This window comes from Schistocerca serialis, chromosome 1 (assembly GCF_023864345.2).
Source record: "Schistocerca serialis cubense isolate TAMUIC-IGC-003099 chromosome 1, iqSchSeri2.2, whole genome shotgun sequence".
NCBI classification, from domain to species: domain Eukaryota; kingdom Metazoa; phylum Arthropoda; class Insecta; order Orthoptera; family Acrididae; genus Schistocerca; species Schistocerca serialis.
In genome coordinates this window covers 459,816,932-459,835,678 of record NC_064638.1, presented here as the reverse complement: position 1 = coordinate 459,835,678, position 18,747 = coordinate 459,816,932, and the positions used below count along the sequence as shown (strand labels likewise).

At 42.6% G+C, this 18,747-nt stretch overlaps 1 protein-coding gene across 1 annotated transcript in view; it reads left to right on the top strand.

The window, feature by feature from the left end:
* LOC126473221 (very long-chain specific acyl-CoA dehydrogenase, mitochondrial) overlaps positions 1-18,747 on the top strand; it is a 62,317-nt gene that overhangs the window by 39,861 nt on the left and 3,709 nt on the right. The window contains exons 7-10 of the mRNA XM_050100134.1: positions 1,939-2,202; positions 5,560-5,728; positions 10,714-10,901; positions 16,520-16,732. Coding sequence (XP_049956091.1) covers positions 1,939-2,202; positions 5,560-5,728; positions 10,714-10,901; positions 16,520-16,732 — 834 coding nt within the window. The remainder of the gene's footprint in view (positions 1-1,938; positions 2,203-5,559; positions 5,729-10,713; positions 10,902-16,519; positions 16,733-18,747) is intronic.

Sequence of the window (18,747 nt, the reverse complement as noted above, 5' to 3'; positions counted from 1 at the left end):
TTTGAACTTTAAATGCCATTATGAAACACAAAACATTGAAGATTTGCCTCACAGTGGTAGCCTGTGGTCAACACCACCAGCTGATGACTGCTACCTACAAATTACGGCTTGTATGTGCCACTAGAAAAATGCAATAGAAATAAGTGCTACATTTTTTGGAGAAACTGGGAGGGTTGTGTCAGCCTAGAATTGTGATCAATGTAGCCTGTAGGCACCCATAATGAAAAACAGGAGGGAAAAAAAAAGCAGAACTGCACTGTGGTGCACAAAGATGGTGGGCAAGGGAACACTAGGACTGGAACCTGACTCAAAATCAGCTTCTCTTCACTGACAGTTGCGTGATTGGTCTGATTTCGAATAATTATTGTGGAAGATTGAGGAGGTAGCCAGGTAGGCACCAATGCACATCACAGGCATCCAGATCCATAGGTTCAGCAGGAATGTAGGTCAATCACAGTTGGGATTGTATCAGTTGCAGATACCAGACACCACTTGTCACTGTTGAGGATAAGTAGAGGGCTGTTAAATATTGGAACAAAATTCCCCAGCCTTAAATTCAGCACTTTGACAATGAGTTCATCTTTCAAGACAGTAATCCACAAGTGCACTTCCCTCCAGAAAGCCAGAATCAACTGAATGAAATGGCCTGCAATATCAGCTGACATGAACCGTAAGGAGCATGCTTGTCAAAGAGTAGGATGGGCTGGAGTTGCCCTGTCTTAACCACCTTGTGGACTGAACATTAAGAGGATCCAGGCATGCTATAATACATGAGGTGAGGCAACAGCGGATTCAGAATTTTAAAATGTGTACTTTTGATCAGGCTGCCTTTATTTTGATTACTGTTTTGTTTCTATTTCATAATATCTTTATACTTTTGGAAGGCTTATTCTTTCAGTCCCTGCTGCACATGAATATAAATGTATACACATTTATAGAAATGCAGGTGGTGTAAAATGTTTCTTGAGCAGTTTATTCACAGTACATTTGGACAGTTTTTGTTACTGCAGTGCACATTCTCAGTTTTCCAAAATGGCATGACAGAAAATGTATCCATACCTTAACATTAGTTCTTCCTAACTGAAATACAGTTTTTGCTCACCATATGCTATTTCAAATGAATGTAGAGCAGTCTACAGTTCAAGTATGGCTAAGAATCATTCCACGTGGGAAAAATATATCTAAAAACAAAGATTCTGTAACTTACCAAATGAAAGCATTGGTACGTTGATAGAAACAATAACAAACACACACACACACACACACACACACACACACACACACACACACACACAAAATTCAAGCTTTCACAACCCACGGTTGCTTCATCAGGAAAGAGAGAAGGAGAGGGAAAGACAAAAGGATGTAGGTTTCACTGTTTCATTCTCATAGTTCATACATTTTCCTCGAATTCTGCTGTTCAGTATTCCTAACTTCAATGTTCCTAACATGTCCCTTACTCCACTGAGGCAATTCTCTAGTTTTTAAGTAGCCACCATTCTACTTCCATGGGTTGTTTATAGTTAGGTAGCAGCAGTTTTAAATATTTAGGGTTTATTAACACAGAGATAACAAGTCAGTGAGTATTTGAGGACAGTATAATGTAATGATTTCCTTGTAGCACAGCAAAAGCAGCATCTGCAATTCCTTCACTCACCATTGTGGCTCCTTTGGTGTATCTACTTCCATAAAAACAGCTCATTGTGGCACATATATTCGTGTACACATCATGGCCAAGAAATGGTAATTGTCATTATATTTGAATCTTTAAGAAGTAGAAAGAGGTTTTCAGAAATCCTAACATAACGAAAATTAAATTAATAGATGCAGATGCTGGGTTGCATTTGTCAAGTTAGATTCTACTAATCTTAGGTAGGAAGACAGTGATATTAATAAAAATGTTCTGTACTTACATGAGACTTTTTATTTGATTCACAGGTTGCAATGAATATTTTAAACAATGGTCGCTTTGGGATGGCTGCAGCACTTGCTGGCACAATGCGAGCAGTATCAAAGAAAGCAGTAGAGCATGCCACAACAAGGGTACAATTTGGTCGAAAAATTGACACTTTTGGAAGTATTCAAGAAAAGATTGCTCGAATGGCAATGCTTCAGTATGTTACAGAGTCTCTAGCATATATGATTAGTGGAAACATGGACCGTGGATCTGTTGATTTCCAACTTGAAGCTGCTATTTCAAAGGTAAATGAATAAAAGTAAACATACATGACAGTGCTGTTTTTGTAAGATGTGTTATTGCCTGAGAGTGGCTTAGAAATGATATGTTGAAAATAACACTTAACTAGTGTTTGGGATCTAGAATTTTTTGGGCCTTCAGTTTCTTACTGAACTAGGCGATCTGAGACATTCAAATACCAGTATTATATTGCACAAAAATGTCGCTTAAAGTCTCAAATTTATGGTTTTTGCTGCTGAAGGCTAACATTTCATATAAGCGAATAGTGATTATGTAATGAGTAGTAGTGGTTGGATGTTACAAGCATATTCTCAGTAACTGCTTCCCTCTGATAGTGAAGTTTCACAAGTTCAGTTGAGGCAAAATTATCTGTAATGCCATTCATTTGTTACACGAATGTGCAACCCATCTCGTCACTGCCATCATGTCTAGCGTTACTTGAAAAATTTGCTTCACAAATAGGTCTCCTGTGTCATACTGGCCATTATTGGAACTTTGTATTAGATGTGGAATACTTTCCCTGTGTGGAACTAACCTATTTACAAGGACTGTCATTTCCTGGAGCCATCCCCTGGAATGAAGGCCACACTACTCAGAACTAAACATTCTTTTCCTCCCAACTTGTACACCATCTCATTTACAAACTGAACCTTGTATTACATTGCTTCCTTACTTTAAGGTTGTTATTCTTTTGACTGCTTCACGGAAAGGCTTATTTCATATGTCTCCCCACCAGTCCATCCTTTCAAAAGTGAAACTATCTTACAGAAGATTTGAATTAGGGCTGTGTAATGGCTCAACATATAAGTGAACAAAGTGAAACAGCTATAATTATTAGCTATCTTTAAAATGCACTAAATAAATTGTGCTTATTCAGGCTAAATTTAATACTGTAAGTTAATATTATAAAATTAACGGGAAACCTTCTACTATAAGAAGTTCCTCCTTCCTAATTTTCACTCAGCAGCTGCTATGTGCTACTGCTACATTAGTGTCTATGTAACTATATATAAAAACAAAGATGATGAGACTTACCAAACAAAAGCGCTGGCAGGTCGATAGACACACAAACAAACACAAACATACACACAAAATTCAAGCTTTCGCAACAAACGGTTGCTTCATCAGGAAAGAGGGAAGGAGAGGGAAAGACGAAAGGATGTGGATTTTAAGGGAGAGGGTAAGGAGTCATTCCAATCCCGGGAGTGGAAAGACTTACCTTAGGGGGGAAAAAGGCCAGGTATACACTCACTCACTCACTCGCTCGCGCGCGCGCGCCCACACACACACACACACACACACACACACACACACACACACACACACACAAGCAGATATTTGTGAAGGCAAAGAGTTTGGGCAGAGATGTCAGTCGAGGCGGAAGTAAAGAGGCAAAGATGTTGTTGAAAGACAGGTGAGGTATGAGTGGCGGCAACTTGAAATTAGCGGAGGTTGAGGCCTGGCGGATAACGAGAAGAGAGGATATACTGAAGGGCAAGTTCCCATCTCCGGAGTTCTGACTGATTGGTGTTAGTGGGAAGTATCCAGATAACCCGGACAGTGTAACACTGTGCCAAGATGTGCTGGGCGTGCACCAAGGCATGTTTAGCCACAGGGTGATCCTCATTACCAACAAACACTGTCTGCCTGTGTCCATTCATGCGAATGGACAGTTTGTTGCTGGTCATTCCCACATAGAAAGCTTCACAGTGTAGGCAGGTCAGTTGGTAAATCACGTGGGTGCTTTCACACGTGGCTCTGCCTTTGATCGTGTACACCTTCCGGTTTACAGAACTGGAGTAGGTGGTGGTGGGAGGGTGCATGGGACAGGTTTTACACCGGGGGTGGTTACAAGGGTAGGAGCCAGAGGGTAGGGAAGGTGGTTTGGGGATTTCATAGGGATGAACTAAGAGGTTACGAAGGTTAGGTGGACAGCAGAAAGACACTTTTGGTGGAGTGGGGAGGATTTCATGAAGGATGGATCTCATTTCAGGGCAGGATTTGAGGAAGTCGTATCCCTGCTGGAAGCCACAATCAGAGTCTGATCCAGTCCCGGAAAGTATCCTGTCACAAGTAGGGCACTTTTGGGGTTCTTCTGTGGGAGGTTCTGGGTTTGAAGGGATGAGGAAGTGGCTCTGGTTATTTGCTTCTGTACCAGGTCGGGAGGGTAGTTGCGGGATGCGAAAGCTGTTTTCAGGTTGTTGGTGTAATGGTTCAGGGATTCCGGACTGGAGCAGATTCATTTGCCACGAAGACCTAGGCTGTAGGGAAGGGACCGTTTGATGTGGAATGGGTGGCAGCTGTCATAATGGAGGTACTGTTGCTTGTTGGTGGGTTTGATGTGGATGGATGTGTGAAGCTGGCCATTGGACAGATGGAGGTCAACGTCAAGGAAAGTGGCATGGGATTTAGAGTAGGACCAAGTGCATCTGATGGAACCAAAGGAGTTGAGGTTGGAGAGGAAATTCTGGAGTTCTTCTTCACTGTGAGTCCAGATCATGAAGATGTCATCAATAAATCTGTACCAAACTTTGGGTTTGCAGGCCTGGGTAACCAAGAAGGCTTCCTCTAAGTGACCCATGAATAGGTTGGCATACGAGGGGTCCATCCTGGTACCCATGGCTGTTCCCTTTAATTGTTGGTTGGTGTGTCTGGCCCTCAAAAGTGAAGAAGTTGTGGGTCAGGAAGAAGCTGGCTAAGGTAAGGAAGAAAGAGGTTTTAGGTAGGGTGGCAGGTGATCGGCGTGAAAGGAAGTGCTCCATCGCAGCGAGGCCCTGGACGTGCGGAATATTTGTGTATAAGGAAGTGGCATTAATGATTACAAGGATGGTTTCCGGGGGTAACAGACTGGGTAAGGATTCCAGGCGTTCGAGAAAGTGGTTGGTGTCTTTGATGAAGGATGGGAGACTGCATGTAATGGGTTGAAGGTGTTGATCTACGTAGGCAGAGGTACGTTCTGTGGGGGCTTGGTAACCATCTACAATGGGGCGGCCGGGATGATTGGATTTGTGAATTTTAGGAGGAAGGTAGAAGGCAGGGGTGCGGGGTGTCGGTGGGGTCAGGAGGTTGATGGAGTCAGTTGAAAGGTTTTGTAGGGGGCCTAAGGTTCTGAGGATTCCTTGAAGCTCCGCCTGGACATCAGGAATGGGATTACCTTGGCAAACTTTGTATGTGGTGTTGTCTGAAAGCTGACGCAGTCCCTCAGCCACATACTCCCGACGATCAAGTACCACTGTGTGTGTGTGTGTTATCCTTTTCCTAATATAGTCATTATTCCATCCTGGATTTTCCATAGCTTAATTTCAACAGTTTCCAGTTTCTTACATGTAATGTTGCAGAGTTTTGTCTTGTTGCTTTTGCAGGTATTTGCTTCTGAGGCTGCATGGACTGTGACAGATGAATCAATCCAAATACTTGGTGGTATGGGTTTTATGAAGGACTGTGGACTGGAAAGGGTTTTGAGAGATCTCAGGATATTTCGCATTTTTGAGGGCACAAATGACATATTAAGGTTGTTTGTGGCATTGACTGGTAAGTAAAATTATAATTCAACAGGCACATATTATGAAACAATCTTTCTTACAGCCCTTCATTCTCTCTTACTGTTAAAACTGGCTTGAAAATTATGGCTCAAAGAATTCTACAGAGATTTCAAAATGAGGGCAATTGGCGAATATTGTGACAGGTGATGTAAGCTGGATCTATCATTATGAGGTTGACATGAAACACCAGAGTATGGAATGGCAACATTTGGATTTACCATTGAAAAAGAAACCAAGAACAATGTGGCCTGCTTGGAAAGTTACGGGCAGAGTCTTGCAGGATGCAGAGGGTTATATACTGGTTGATTCTTCTTGAACCTGGACAGGCCATAAATGCTGTCTGCTACATTTAGACACTTCTGAAGCACACTAACACACAGCCTCATTTTGAATTGAAATTGAGTCAAGTAGGGTGCGAATGTCTTCTGCATCCTTCCTACAGTCCATAATTTTTGTGCCCTCAGACTGCCATCTTTCCATTTCTGACTGCTGCAGACCATAATGATTTGTTAATGTCTTCTGGAATGAACTTCTACTACAAGCAAATTATCAGACTTATGGTATGGCAGGAAAAATATGTATCTCTTCTTTCCCAGTAAAATTCAGAACCTTCTCATTAGTTGTCCGAAAACTCTGCTAATCTTCCACTGTAGAACTACATTTCAGAACCTATTCTGTTCTAGTATGAACTGTTCCTCATCAACATTTCACTGTTGTGTGACACTACATTCTTGACAAATACCTACTGAAAAAAAAATTCCTAATATTTAAATTAATATTCTCTTCTTGCTGTTGCCAGTCGGTATTTTATATTCTCTTTACATTGGCCATTGTATTTCAATGCCCAAATAGCAAAACTTTTATACTACTTTTAGTGTCCCCAACCTAATCTATCAAGGTGGTAGCACAACAGGGAGCATACTTGACTCATTCAGGATGACGACAGTTCCAATGTGCAACCTGATTTAGGTTTTCTATTATGTCCCTAAATTATTTAAATCCATCCTTCACTAATCAGAACTAGCCCTCCATCTCTAATCTTCGTTCTGTCCTAATCTGATTCTCTCACATCACCAGATTTAATTCAACATTCCATAACACTTTTTTACTTTAGTTGTTGTTCATCTTACACTCTCTTTTGCAAAACACTATCCATTCCTTTCAGCTGCTCTTCCAAGTCATCTGCTGTCTTTGACAGAATTACATAGCAATCAACAAACCTCAGAGTTTTTATGTCTTCTCCCAGAACTTTCATTTTCTTTCCAAATTTCTCCTTGTTTCCTTCACTCTGTCACAGTGACCTTCATAATTTCTTTCCGTCCTTTTAATAACTCTCTCTCTTGAACTATGTTGTGAGTGGTCCACCAAGCTATTTGACAAACACACACACACACACACACACACACACACACACACACACACACACACACCATCTCCTCATCTTCTGGTACAAAATGAGAGATAATTGTGTTAAAATTCTTTCGAGCTTCCAGTCATGTTAAGTGGTTTAAAATCCTCTGCCATTGTCATGTGGTGACTATTTTGGTTGCTGCTACGTCACTTGTGCTTGCTCCAGCACCATATAAGGTAATGTTTTCAGTGCTCGCCTGCCACACTTGCTTCAACCTTCCAATGGCCACGTCCCAAGCTGTACTTAGTTGCAGGTTGCTGTCTTTATTGAGGGTGTTGTCAAAAATTGTATCTCAATTGCTTCTTTTATTACACTGTCTTAGAAACTATTAGTCTGTGTAATAACTGATGTCTCTTCAAATGCAGTATGATTTCCATTTTCTAGAGCATATTCTGCTACTGCTGATTTCTTATGGTACTGAAAACAAAAGCATCTCTTGTGTTCTACACAGCACTGTCCAATAGTATGCACCGTCTGACCAACATAAAACTGTCCACACCCACACCGTATTTTATATATTCCTGGCATTCTGAGGCCTGCATCGTCTTTCACAGGCCAAATGACCTGTCGAATTTCAGTTGCAGCCTGAAGAAGAAATTGATTTGATGCCCCTATAGGAGTCAGTTAATCTTTCCTGTTACTGAGCCACAGAATGGCAAAGACATATGCTTTTTACAATCCTCCTCAGGGTCCTTCTGCTTCAGATTTTTGGAAAGAAATCTAATAGTTGCTGTAGCTGTTTTCCTTGAAAACTTTCCCTAATGGCTCAGTTCCTTGGTTTTCACCATCTGAGACAAAGATTGAGTGAAAGATCACTCAATTTACCAAAGTCCTCTGAACAGAAGGTGATGGCTGTTAGCGTGCAGATATCAGTCTGTGTGTGTGTGTGTGGGTTTCCGGTAAATGCTGTGGCTGAGGCATCCATTTGCTTTACGGCAGACAAGGATATCATGTAATAGCAAGGCACCATCTGTCTCTACCTCCATTGCGAATTTTATGTTGTCATGGATATTGTTGATGCAGTCCAAGAATTCTCTCAGTTTTTCACATCCATAAGACCAGACAAGAAACGTGATGTCGGTGTAATGATAAAAGCAGCTACACTTTGCAGAAGCCATGTCCAGGGCAATGTCTTCAAAGAACTTCATAAACAAGTTGACTATAAAAGGAGCTAATGGACTCCCCATCATGATGCCGTCCATCTGATAAAAATATTCTACATCGTACAAAAATAATTATATCAGTGTGTGCTTAAATAAATTCACAACGAGGTCATCAAACAACTGGGAGAGCAGATCTAAATAATAATTGATGGGAACGCACATGAATGACACAGCATCAAAGCTGACCGTAATATCTCCTTCTCCAAGACACAGGCATTTAATTTGACTGAGGAAGTTGATCACATTGTTGATGTGGTGCACACAGTGACCAACATGCAGAGTAAAGAGGCTGGCCAGTTGTTTCACGAGTCTATAAAGTGGCAATCCAATGGTGATCATGAAGGGAATAGAGTTGTGTCCTTCCTGTAAACTGTTAGAAGGCCACTCAATGTAGATGGTAGAGGTGCCATAGGAAGGAGATTTTATGACATTCTCTTGAGAAGCTCTGATGTCTTCCTCATTATTCTGGGCATTTGTTCCTTTGATAATTTTTTGATGTGTGTCCTCCTCCAGCATCAACTAAACCTTCGCTTCAGTCAGCTCATTCCATAATGACCACTGCACTGCCTTTGTCAGCTGGCAGGACTATGAAGAGAGGATCATTTCAGACTTCTTTAAGATCATTACATTCAGCTCTTTTCATGTTGGAGGTTGGCAGCTTGGATTTTAAGAGAATGTAGCTTGTTTCTCAATGAATTTCTTTAGCAGATTCATTGGGCTTCTTGTGAACTGCTTGTGCCACACCACTTACTACGTCAGTGAAAGGGATACTATGTGATGATGGTGCAAAATTAAGACCCTTCGTAAGAGCCGAAATCACACGTGCATCGATGTTTCTCATAGTCATGTTGATAACTGCGTGTTCTGTTGTTTTCTACTCTGCCCCATACTGTTGCTGTGAAAGCCAGTTGAATTTCCCATTCTGCCTCTCCTTGGCTGTTCTCTGTGATGACATTTATTGTGCTACTGTGGCTGCATCAATCCATTCCCAATACAAAACTGAGAGTAACTCTGTCAGCTGCAGATGGACGGCTATTAGCTCATAGGCATTTGTATTCAACTGCTTTCTGGTGTGACACACCCTCTCTAGATGAAGCTAGCGTGACAAAATATTCTCTTGGCTGCAGCAGTATTGATGTGGTGGCTCACAAAGGCAAAACATGGAATCATCATCTCTTCATGGTGCTGTTGTGGATTTATGTAAGCACACTGTGATGTCACTTTTTTTTGTATGGTGGAGAATATTTTAATCAGACTGTGTCATGATGGGGAGCCCATTAGCTCCAACTATAGACAACACATGGAGTACTTTTGAGGACAAGAACCTGGACACAGTTCCTGTACAGCCTAGTTGCTTTTATCGTTACATTGACGACAAGTTCGTTGTGTGGTCTCATGGATGTGAAAAGATGAGAGTATTCTTGCCACACATCAACAATATCTGTGATAACAAGTTCATGAGGTAGAGGCAGATGGTGCCTTGCCATTTCTTGACTTCCTCGTCCGCCATGAAGCAGACGGGTGTTTCAGTCACGATGTTTACCAGAAACTCACCCACACAGACTGATACCTGCACACTAAAATCTATCATCATCCACTCCAGAAATGTTCTTTTCTGAGGCCCTTGGTGGATCAAATGGTAGCTGTCTCAATTGGTGATTTTTAAGGAAAACAGCTACAACCGCCGCCAGACTAAAAAATGGTTTCAGAACACCAGGAGTACATAAAATAACAAGCGGGTACAAACAGTTTGCAGTCACTCAGACTGCATACTATCAAACAGTGCTGTGCAGAACAAGAGGTGCTTTTGCCTTCAGTACCATGAGAAATCAGTGGCAGCAAAGCATGCTCTAGAAAACAGACATCGTATTGCATTAGAAGAGACATTGTAATAAAACAAGTGATAAAATAAAAGTTTGTGACAACATGCCAATAAAGATGGCAGCCTGCAACTTGGGCCTGGTCATTGGAAGGTTGCAGCAGGCACACAACGGAAACATTACCTTATATGGTAATGGAGGATGCACCAGTGACGTCACAGAAGGCAGCGCGGCTATGTAAGAATGGCAGCAGCAACCAGCTGGTAGCTCGAGAGAATTTTATCAGTACATATTTTAGCAAAACCATGCATTCGAGAAATAATTATTTCAAAAGCTTGCTATCAAATGGCTTTCTTTCATCCTGATCAAAAGTTTGAGCCGTTGAAATGGTGAGTTCCTCAATATCAATGTCAATCAATAAAATTTGTGTTGTTTTTCAGGCTAAATGACACTTTGTGAATATATTTTGATTGGTAAATGTGAATATTAAGTTCATATATTAGTCTGAAGTAATTACTTGCAAATAAGATTTTCATGGTTAATGCAGAAGCCACATCAATATAACCATTTTGTTTTACAGGTATTCAGTATGCTGGAGCTCATCTGCGAGAATTGCAGAAGGCTTTTAAGAACCCTGCAGCAAACCTTGGACTTATATTTGGTGAGGCAACCAAACGAGCTATTCGATCTGTTGGCTTGGCCAGCCCTCCATCATTGTCTCATGTTGTGCATCCCAATCTTTCATCTTCTGCCACACTCGCCTCTAAGGTATGAAACAACCATTTCATAACAGCAATATGTTTGTATTTCTCAACACAGTCAAGAGAATGAGCTAAGAGTGTGGACATTTTTCTTCTGTGTGCCGCAGCAAAAATGTACTGCCACAGTATTGGGCTATTCTAAATTGTGCATCACAGACCATCTTTACAAAAGTGAAAACTAGAAAAGGGGCTTGCATTGTTACAAAGCTGCTTTTACCCAAGAAGTTTGGCTACTGTGTTACCTGTCACTATGGAAACTACAATGTTGTACCAAATTCCTCATTTCCAGTTGCCTCCATTTTCATACTTGCAGCCATAGTATTGTGCTGAAACGACAGAGGCCAATTACTAGAGAGAGAACAGATGCTTCAGAATAATTACTTTAACTGTAAAACCAGCACTGAGATAATCACTCTGGCTAGAACAGCTTCAATCTTTATTTAGTCTTGTTGACTGAAAGAGTTCACTATGTTAAAGATGAGTGGGAGCATTTGAAAATATACAATGGGCTGCAAGCAAAATGATTTTTGGAACTGTGGTTGGTGTCACAAAGAACAGTGATGAGTACTTTTTTTTTCCCCATTGGCAACCTTGGATAATTTATTGTCTGACAGATGGCCAATTTCCAGAAGCAAACTAAATGGGAAGGGACACAAAAAATTTTTATCTCTGCTTAAAAAAAATTGTCATAGCTCATCTCAGTAAAATCCAGCGAGTGCTGCCAAGTGTCTAGCATCTCGTATATCACGAAAAACTCACCTGTTGATCCATATTAATAATTAAAAACGACCCAATAGAAAACAAGATTGTTCAGAACCTCCCACGCTGTTGAGTACCTCAATAGCACAAACAGAACTACTGACGTGATTCTTGAGTTTCTCCCGGCGTATTTGATAATCAAAATATTCACGGGTATGCTGCCGGTCTATAGTGTCCAACGGGCACAATATTTTGGCAATCATACATGTCGCCATCATCAGGTGAACTGACGGACTGAGCTCCTGTGAACGTGCCGGCACGGAGATCCGTACGCTATGGCTGCTCAGAGGGAACTGGGTTCGGTCGCGGTGGCGGCCGATTTAAATACCCTCCGCCCGCGGCGCGCTCCCTCCGCCGTCCGCGCCCCGCGCCATGGTCGCGCGGTGGAACAGATTGCGACGGCGTCTGAGATGACGTCGGTGTGATGGCTCTGTCCGCCGTGGTCGTCACAACTATACGTTTGCTCGAGTTACTCTTGATTAACCCGATCGCTGGTTCCCAAGCCTTGCTAAGATTATAGCCAGTCACGGTTTATGAGGTCGTCATTGGTGCGAATTTCGATGGCCTCTCTAACAACGCTGTCCCAGTATCTCGACGTCTGTACCAGAATCCTCGTGCGGTCATACTCCATGGCATGATTTTCCGACAGACAATGTTCAGCGACTGCAGACTTGCTTGGATACATCAGTCGAGTGTGCCTCTGGTGTTCATGGCATCGATCCTCGATGGTACGTATCGTCTGACCAATATACAACTTGCCACATTGACACGGAATCTGGTACACGCCAGCCTTCCTCAAACCGAGGTCATCTTTGGCGCTCCCCACCAGTGCACGAGTTTTATTTGGAGGACAAAACACAGTTCCGACCCGGTGTTTCTTCAGAATGCGGGCGATTTTCCCCGAGAGTGCGCCTGTGTATGGAATAAATGCAGTGCCTACCTCCTCCCTCGTGACTTCATCCATCTCAACAGGTTGTGCTGCAGTGGTTGGGTGGAGAGCACGTTGAATCTGCCACTCTGAGTACCCATTTTTTCGAAATACAGTTCTCAGATGTTCCAATTCCTGGGGTAGACTCTCTGCGTCAGAGATAGTGTGCGCTCTATGTACTAGAGTTTTAAGTACCCCATTCCTCTGTGAAGGGTGGTGGCAGCTGTCTGCGTGCAAATACAGATCAGTGTGCGTAGTCTTCCGATACACCCCATGACCTAGGGTGCCGTCAGCCCTTCTCTTGACCAAGACGTCAAGGAAAGCTAATTTACCCTCCGTTTCAGTCTCCATAGTGAATTTGATGTTGGGGTGTATGGAGTTTAGATGTGTAAGGAAGTCAAGGAGTTTATCCATACCATGTGGCCAGATGACGAACGTGTCGTCCACGTAACGGAAAAAGCAAGTAGGGTTCCATACGGATGACGACAGGGCTTCCTCCTCGAAGTTCTCCATGTGCAAATTTGCTACCATTGGTGAGTGTGGGCTACCCATGGCGACTCCCTCCGTTTGTTCGTAGTTTTCTCCATTAAAAACAAAATACGTGGAAGTCAAGACATGCCTAAAAAGTTCAGTGGTCTTCCCGTCAAACTTCTGAATAATCAATTCTAGTGACTCTCGCAGGGGTACCCTCGTAAACAAGGAAACGACGTCAAAACTCACCATGATATCTGACTCATCCAACCTGAAGCTATCAAGGCGTTTAACAAAATCCATGGAATTACGGATGTGATGAGGGCATTTACCCACATAAGGACTTAATATTCCCGTCGGGTATCTGGCCAACAAATATGTAGGTGCCCTGATGTTGCTGACAATGGGGCGTAATCGTACCCCCTCTTTGTGAACCTTCGGGAGTCCATATAGTCTAGGCGGTACCGGACCTTGGGGTAACAATTTCTTAGCGTCACCCTCTGGTAAATCTGCGTCCTTGAGAAGCGCCCTCGTCTTGTTCTCCACCTTCTTTGTTGGGTCAACGCTGATCTTCCGGTAGGAATTGTCATTTAGCAGGCTCTGCATCTTATCAGTGTAGTCCTTTTGGGAGACAACAACTGTAGCATTGCCTTTGTCAGCCGGTAAGACAACAATTTCAGAGCGCTCCCTCAGATCACGAATGGCCGCCCTCTCTTTACTGCTGATATTTGGCTTCATCGGCTTGGATTTCGTAAACGCACGACAAATTTCACGACATATTTCCTCGGCTGATTCAGGCGGAAGTAGAGCTGCAACCTGTTCAACAGCACTAACAATTTCTGCGACTGGAGTGAACTTGGGGGTGGGAGCGAAGTTGAGACCTTTCTGCAAAACCGAGACCGCATCATCACTCAACACCATGGCACTCAAATTGATGACAGTCTTGCACGGAACCTGCAGAGATGGTTTGTCAAGGAGACGTGAGAACTTAGCTGTTTGACGTCCCGTAGCCTTCTTATGGGCGGAATCAGCTGACACCCAGGTGACACCATCAATCCGATCCCAGGAACAAGAAGTGAACTTGCTAGCCAGTTGCAAATGTAGTTCGAGTAATTCCTGTGAGATAAACTCAAGGCTCCGGCGGGTGAATTGCACTCTCTCACGTACCTATGCGAGGCTGGCTCGTTTCTTGATTCTCTTAGCTGCTGCAGAATTGATGTGATGCATTGGAGAATACTACGAACAAACGGAGGGAGTCGCCATGGGTAGCCCACTCTCACTGGTGGTAGCGAATTTGTACATGGAGAACTTCGAGGAGGAAGCCCTGTCGTCATCCGTATGGAAACCTACTTGCTTTTTCCGTTACGTGGACGACACGTTCGTCATCTGGCCACATGGTATGGATAAACTCCTTGACTTCCTTACACATCTAAACTCCATACACCCCAACATCAAATTCACTATGGAGACTGAAACGGAGGGTAAATTTCCTTTCCTTGACGTCTTGGTCATGAGAAGGGCTGACGGCACCCTAGGTCATGGGGTGTATCGGAAGACTACGCACACTGATCTGTATTTGCACGCAGACAGCTGCCACCACCCTTCACAGAGGAATGGGGTACTTAAAACTCTAGTACATAGAGCGCACACTATCTCCGACGCAGAGTGTCTACCCCAGGAATTGGAACATCTGAGAACTGTATTTCGAAAAAATGGGTACTCAGAGTGGCAGATTCAACGTGCTCTCCACCCAACCTCTGCAGCACAACCTGTTGAGGTGGATGAAGTCACGAGGGAGGAGGTAGGCACTGCATTTATTCCATACACAGGCGCACTCTCGGGGAAAATCGCCCGCATTCTGAAGAAACACCGGGTCGGAACTGTGTTTTGTCCTCCAAATAAAACTCATGCACTGGTGGGGAGCGCCAAAGATGACCTCGGTTTGAGGAAGGCTGGCGTGTACCAGATTCCGTGTCAATGTGGCAAGTCGTATATTGGTCAGACGATGCGTACCGTCGAGGATTGATGCTGTGAACACCAGAGGCACACTCGACTGATGTATCCGAGCAAGTCGGCAGTCGCTGAACATTGTTTGTCGAAAAATCACACCATGGAGTATGACCGCACAAGGATTCTGGTACAGACGTCGAGATACTGGGACAGCGTTGTTAGAGAGGCCATCGAAATTCGCACCAATGACGACCTCATAAACCGTGACTGTGGCTACAATCTTAGCAAGGCTTGGGAACCAGCGATTGGGTTAATCAAGAGTAATTCGAGCAAACATATAGTTGTGACGACCACGGCGGACAGAGCCATCACACCGACGTCATCTCAGACGCCGTCGCAATCTGTTCCACCGCGCGACCATGGCGCGGGGCGTGGACGGCGGAGGAAGCGCGCCGTGGGCGGAGGGTATTTAAATCGGCCGCCGCCGAGACCGAACCCAGTTCCCTCTGAGCAGCCATAGCGTACGGATCTCCGTGCCGGCACGTTCACAGGAGCTCAGTCCGTCAGTTCACCTGATGATGGCGACATTTATGATCGCCGAAATATTGTGCCCGTTGGACACTATAGAGCGGCAGCATACCCGTGGATATTTTGAGAACTACTGACGGTAATGCCTTTGCTTGGTCCAACATAGACTGATCAGATCCTAGCTAATCACTATAAGTACCTAGGATGGTTACAGGAGCTTAAAAAGTGGACCATAACCTGCATTTGTACAGATACTTAAAGATGCAGATAATGTGGCCTGATGACTGTTCTTCCTTATGTGGCATACACACAAGATTTAGCTGACTTACGAAAATAAAACACCATCATTGATGGCAACCATTTAAGGCCTGATAAACCAACAGTGACATACGGCCCCAGTTGCCTTAGCAAGATTTCAGAAGTTGTCTGTGTTTAATGAACGCCACTGCTCCAACATCTTGACCAAGCTTTACAGAAATGCGATTACAAGATGCAGAAACTTTACTGTTGCTTATTTACGCTTCATACTCAGTTGCAAATCGCAGGGTAAAAAGTTGTAAGGTTTTCCGCAGTCATTTAAGATACAGATGCATAATAAACTATGCCATAGCTGTCTAATACATTTTCCCCACTTTTCTCAAGATATTCAAATTTTGGAATAGCTGCTGCTATAAGCATATTTTGGAGTATGTTAGTGTTAATGTTATATGTAGAAGACATGTTTTAAACATATGTATACTATTATAAAACTAACAAACTGTTGGTGCACTTGAATGAAAAGGTCTTCTATCAGTACAGTAACACACACCCAGACTATACAATGTCAACATTAATTCTACATTTAACAATTTTTGCTGTTCTACAAATGTGCATTACATCACGCATGAGGAGTCACTACTTCAAGACTATATTTTATCAGTTTATGTAATGCAATGACTTTTGTTTTTAATTGACAGTAGAAGACAGGGCTCATTTAATTTTATTTTCAGGCCATTGCTGCATACGGGAGTTCTGTGGAATCTGCACTAATCAAATATGGACGAGGAATTGTTGAAGAACAATTTATTTTGAATAGACTGGCAAATGCTGCAATTGATATTTACACAATGGTGGTAGTTCTGTCTAGAGCAACAAAGTCTTTGAATAGTAACCTGAAATCTGCAGCGTATGAACAAATGATTGTTGAAATTTGGTGTCGAGAGGTATGTTTAATAGTTATTTAATAAGGTGTTTAAATGAAGATACACATATTCCAATTTCAGGTTTAACAGGAAGAAGTATGTAGATTATAGGGATACTGTAAGTGATATCCTTGCCAGTGAACTACTGAGTAAAAGGCACTAACTGGCGAACCTTAGCTTCTGTAATTTTCTGCAGTTTCTCACCATTTCTCCGGCAGACAATGCAGTGTCATGATGACCATACAAGTTAGTAGCAAGCACATGATAACTGTAGTTGGGCCTCAAATGAGCATGTAGTGAAAGCTGTGAATCACAAATATACAAAGCTGGATTAAAAAGTGTTTAATAGTGCACTGAAGGAAATATTCCATTGGAATAGGAATGTTGAAGTACCTGCGGGTTTTTTGGAGGGCTTGAATTTTAAAATTAGTCCGTATTAACAAAGTGAATGAGTGTGTACACTTTTCCATTGTTTGAAAGTGAATAAATTAAGTATGTCATCTTGTATCCCAGAGGAGCCTTAACACATTTTATTGTAGAGTTTTGTGAGTACAGTTAATGTCAAGTAGTCAGGCTGCAGTAGATCTCTCCCACCATAGTCCAATTGCCAACCATTAAAAACCATGGTCAGAAAGCTTAAAATAATGGGAGGACAGCTTACAAGATTATAGTTTTATTTGATGCCAACATCTCTGTTGTGAATGACAAGGTGATTTGCAGGAGGATGAGGGATGTAATTGGCAGCTTTGTTCAAGGAATGAGTTGAAGCAACTTAGGAAAAGCATAATACAATAAAATAAAAACAGAATGACTAGATGGAGGTCTGAACTTTGTAATAATATTTGATTTTCTTAAAGAAGTCCTATGTCAACACACAATGGGAAGGGGAGGTTGCAGTGTGAAGTTTTATTCAAGTAATTATAATTTCATGTTGCAAGGGAAGCATACGCAGACTGTTGACTTAGATCACGTAATAAAGGAGGTGGAATCATAATAGGAGAGAATTCGTATTATGTTTACATGGAAAAAAAGTGCTCAAATTGGTGATGACTGACGAAAAGAGTGCACACTTTTCTCTGAACTGGACCGTCTGTACTGCAATAGTGTGATGTTATATTCATACGACACCTATTAGTGGACATTAATTTGCTCTGCTGGGGGCACTTTTCATGAGGTGTCTGAATGTCTGTGGAGAAATGGCAACATGTTCTTCCTCAAGAGCTGAAACCAGGGTAGGTAGTTGGACGTTGGGGTGTGAAGCAAAGTCTTATGATCTGACTCATCCCAAAGTTGTTCCACTAGGTTTAGGTCAGGACTTTGGCCAGCCTAGTCCATTTCAGAAATGTTATTGTCCACATACCATTGCCTCACAGATGCTGCTTTATAAAAGGGTGCACTGTTATGTTCATACAGTCAGTCATTGTCTCCGAACTGTTCATATACTGTAAGCAGTGTATACAATGCTGTAAAATCTGGTCATATCCTTCTACATTTAGCGTTTCCTTAAGTACAGTAAGGAGAAACACACCATATCATACCACCAGCTCCTCCATGCTTCACTGTTGACACTACACATAATGGCAGGTAATGTTATTTAGCCATAGGCCGAGCCCAAAAGCTTCCCACTGGATTGGTACTTCATATAGTAGGATTCATCACACCAAATAACTCATTTCCAGTGGCATTGCACTTTACACCACTTCAAGCATGCATTGACTACAGAAATGTTTGGCATACGAGGAGCTGCTCAACATTGCACCCCTGTAAATCCCTACGCACATTCACTGTTCTAGCTGGACTGCTGGTAGCACTTAGAAACTCAAGACTGACTTCTTGTGATGATTTCATGCAATTTTTTACAACCACCCTTTGCAATGCTTGGTGGCCCCTGTACATGAGGTTTGCCTGATCTGGGTTTAGCTGTGGTTGTTCCTCCACGTCTTAACTTTCATCAACAGTCGACTTGGACAGCCTTAAAAGCAAAGCAGTCACCTATCCGAAGATTGTTTTGAACACCACAGTACTGTATTAGGCTT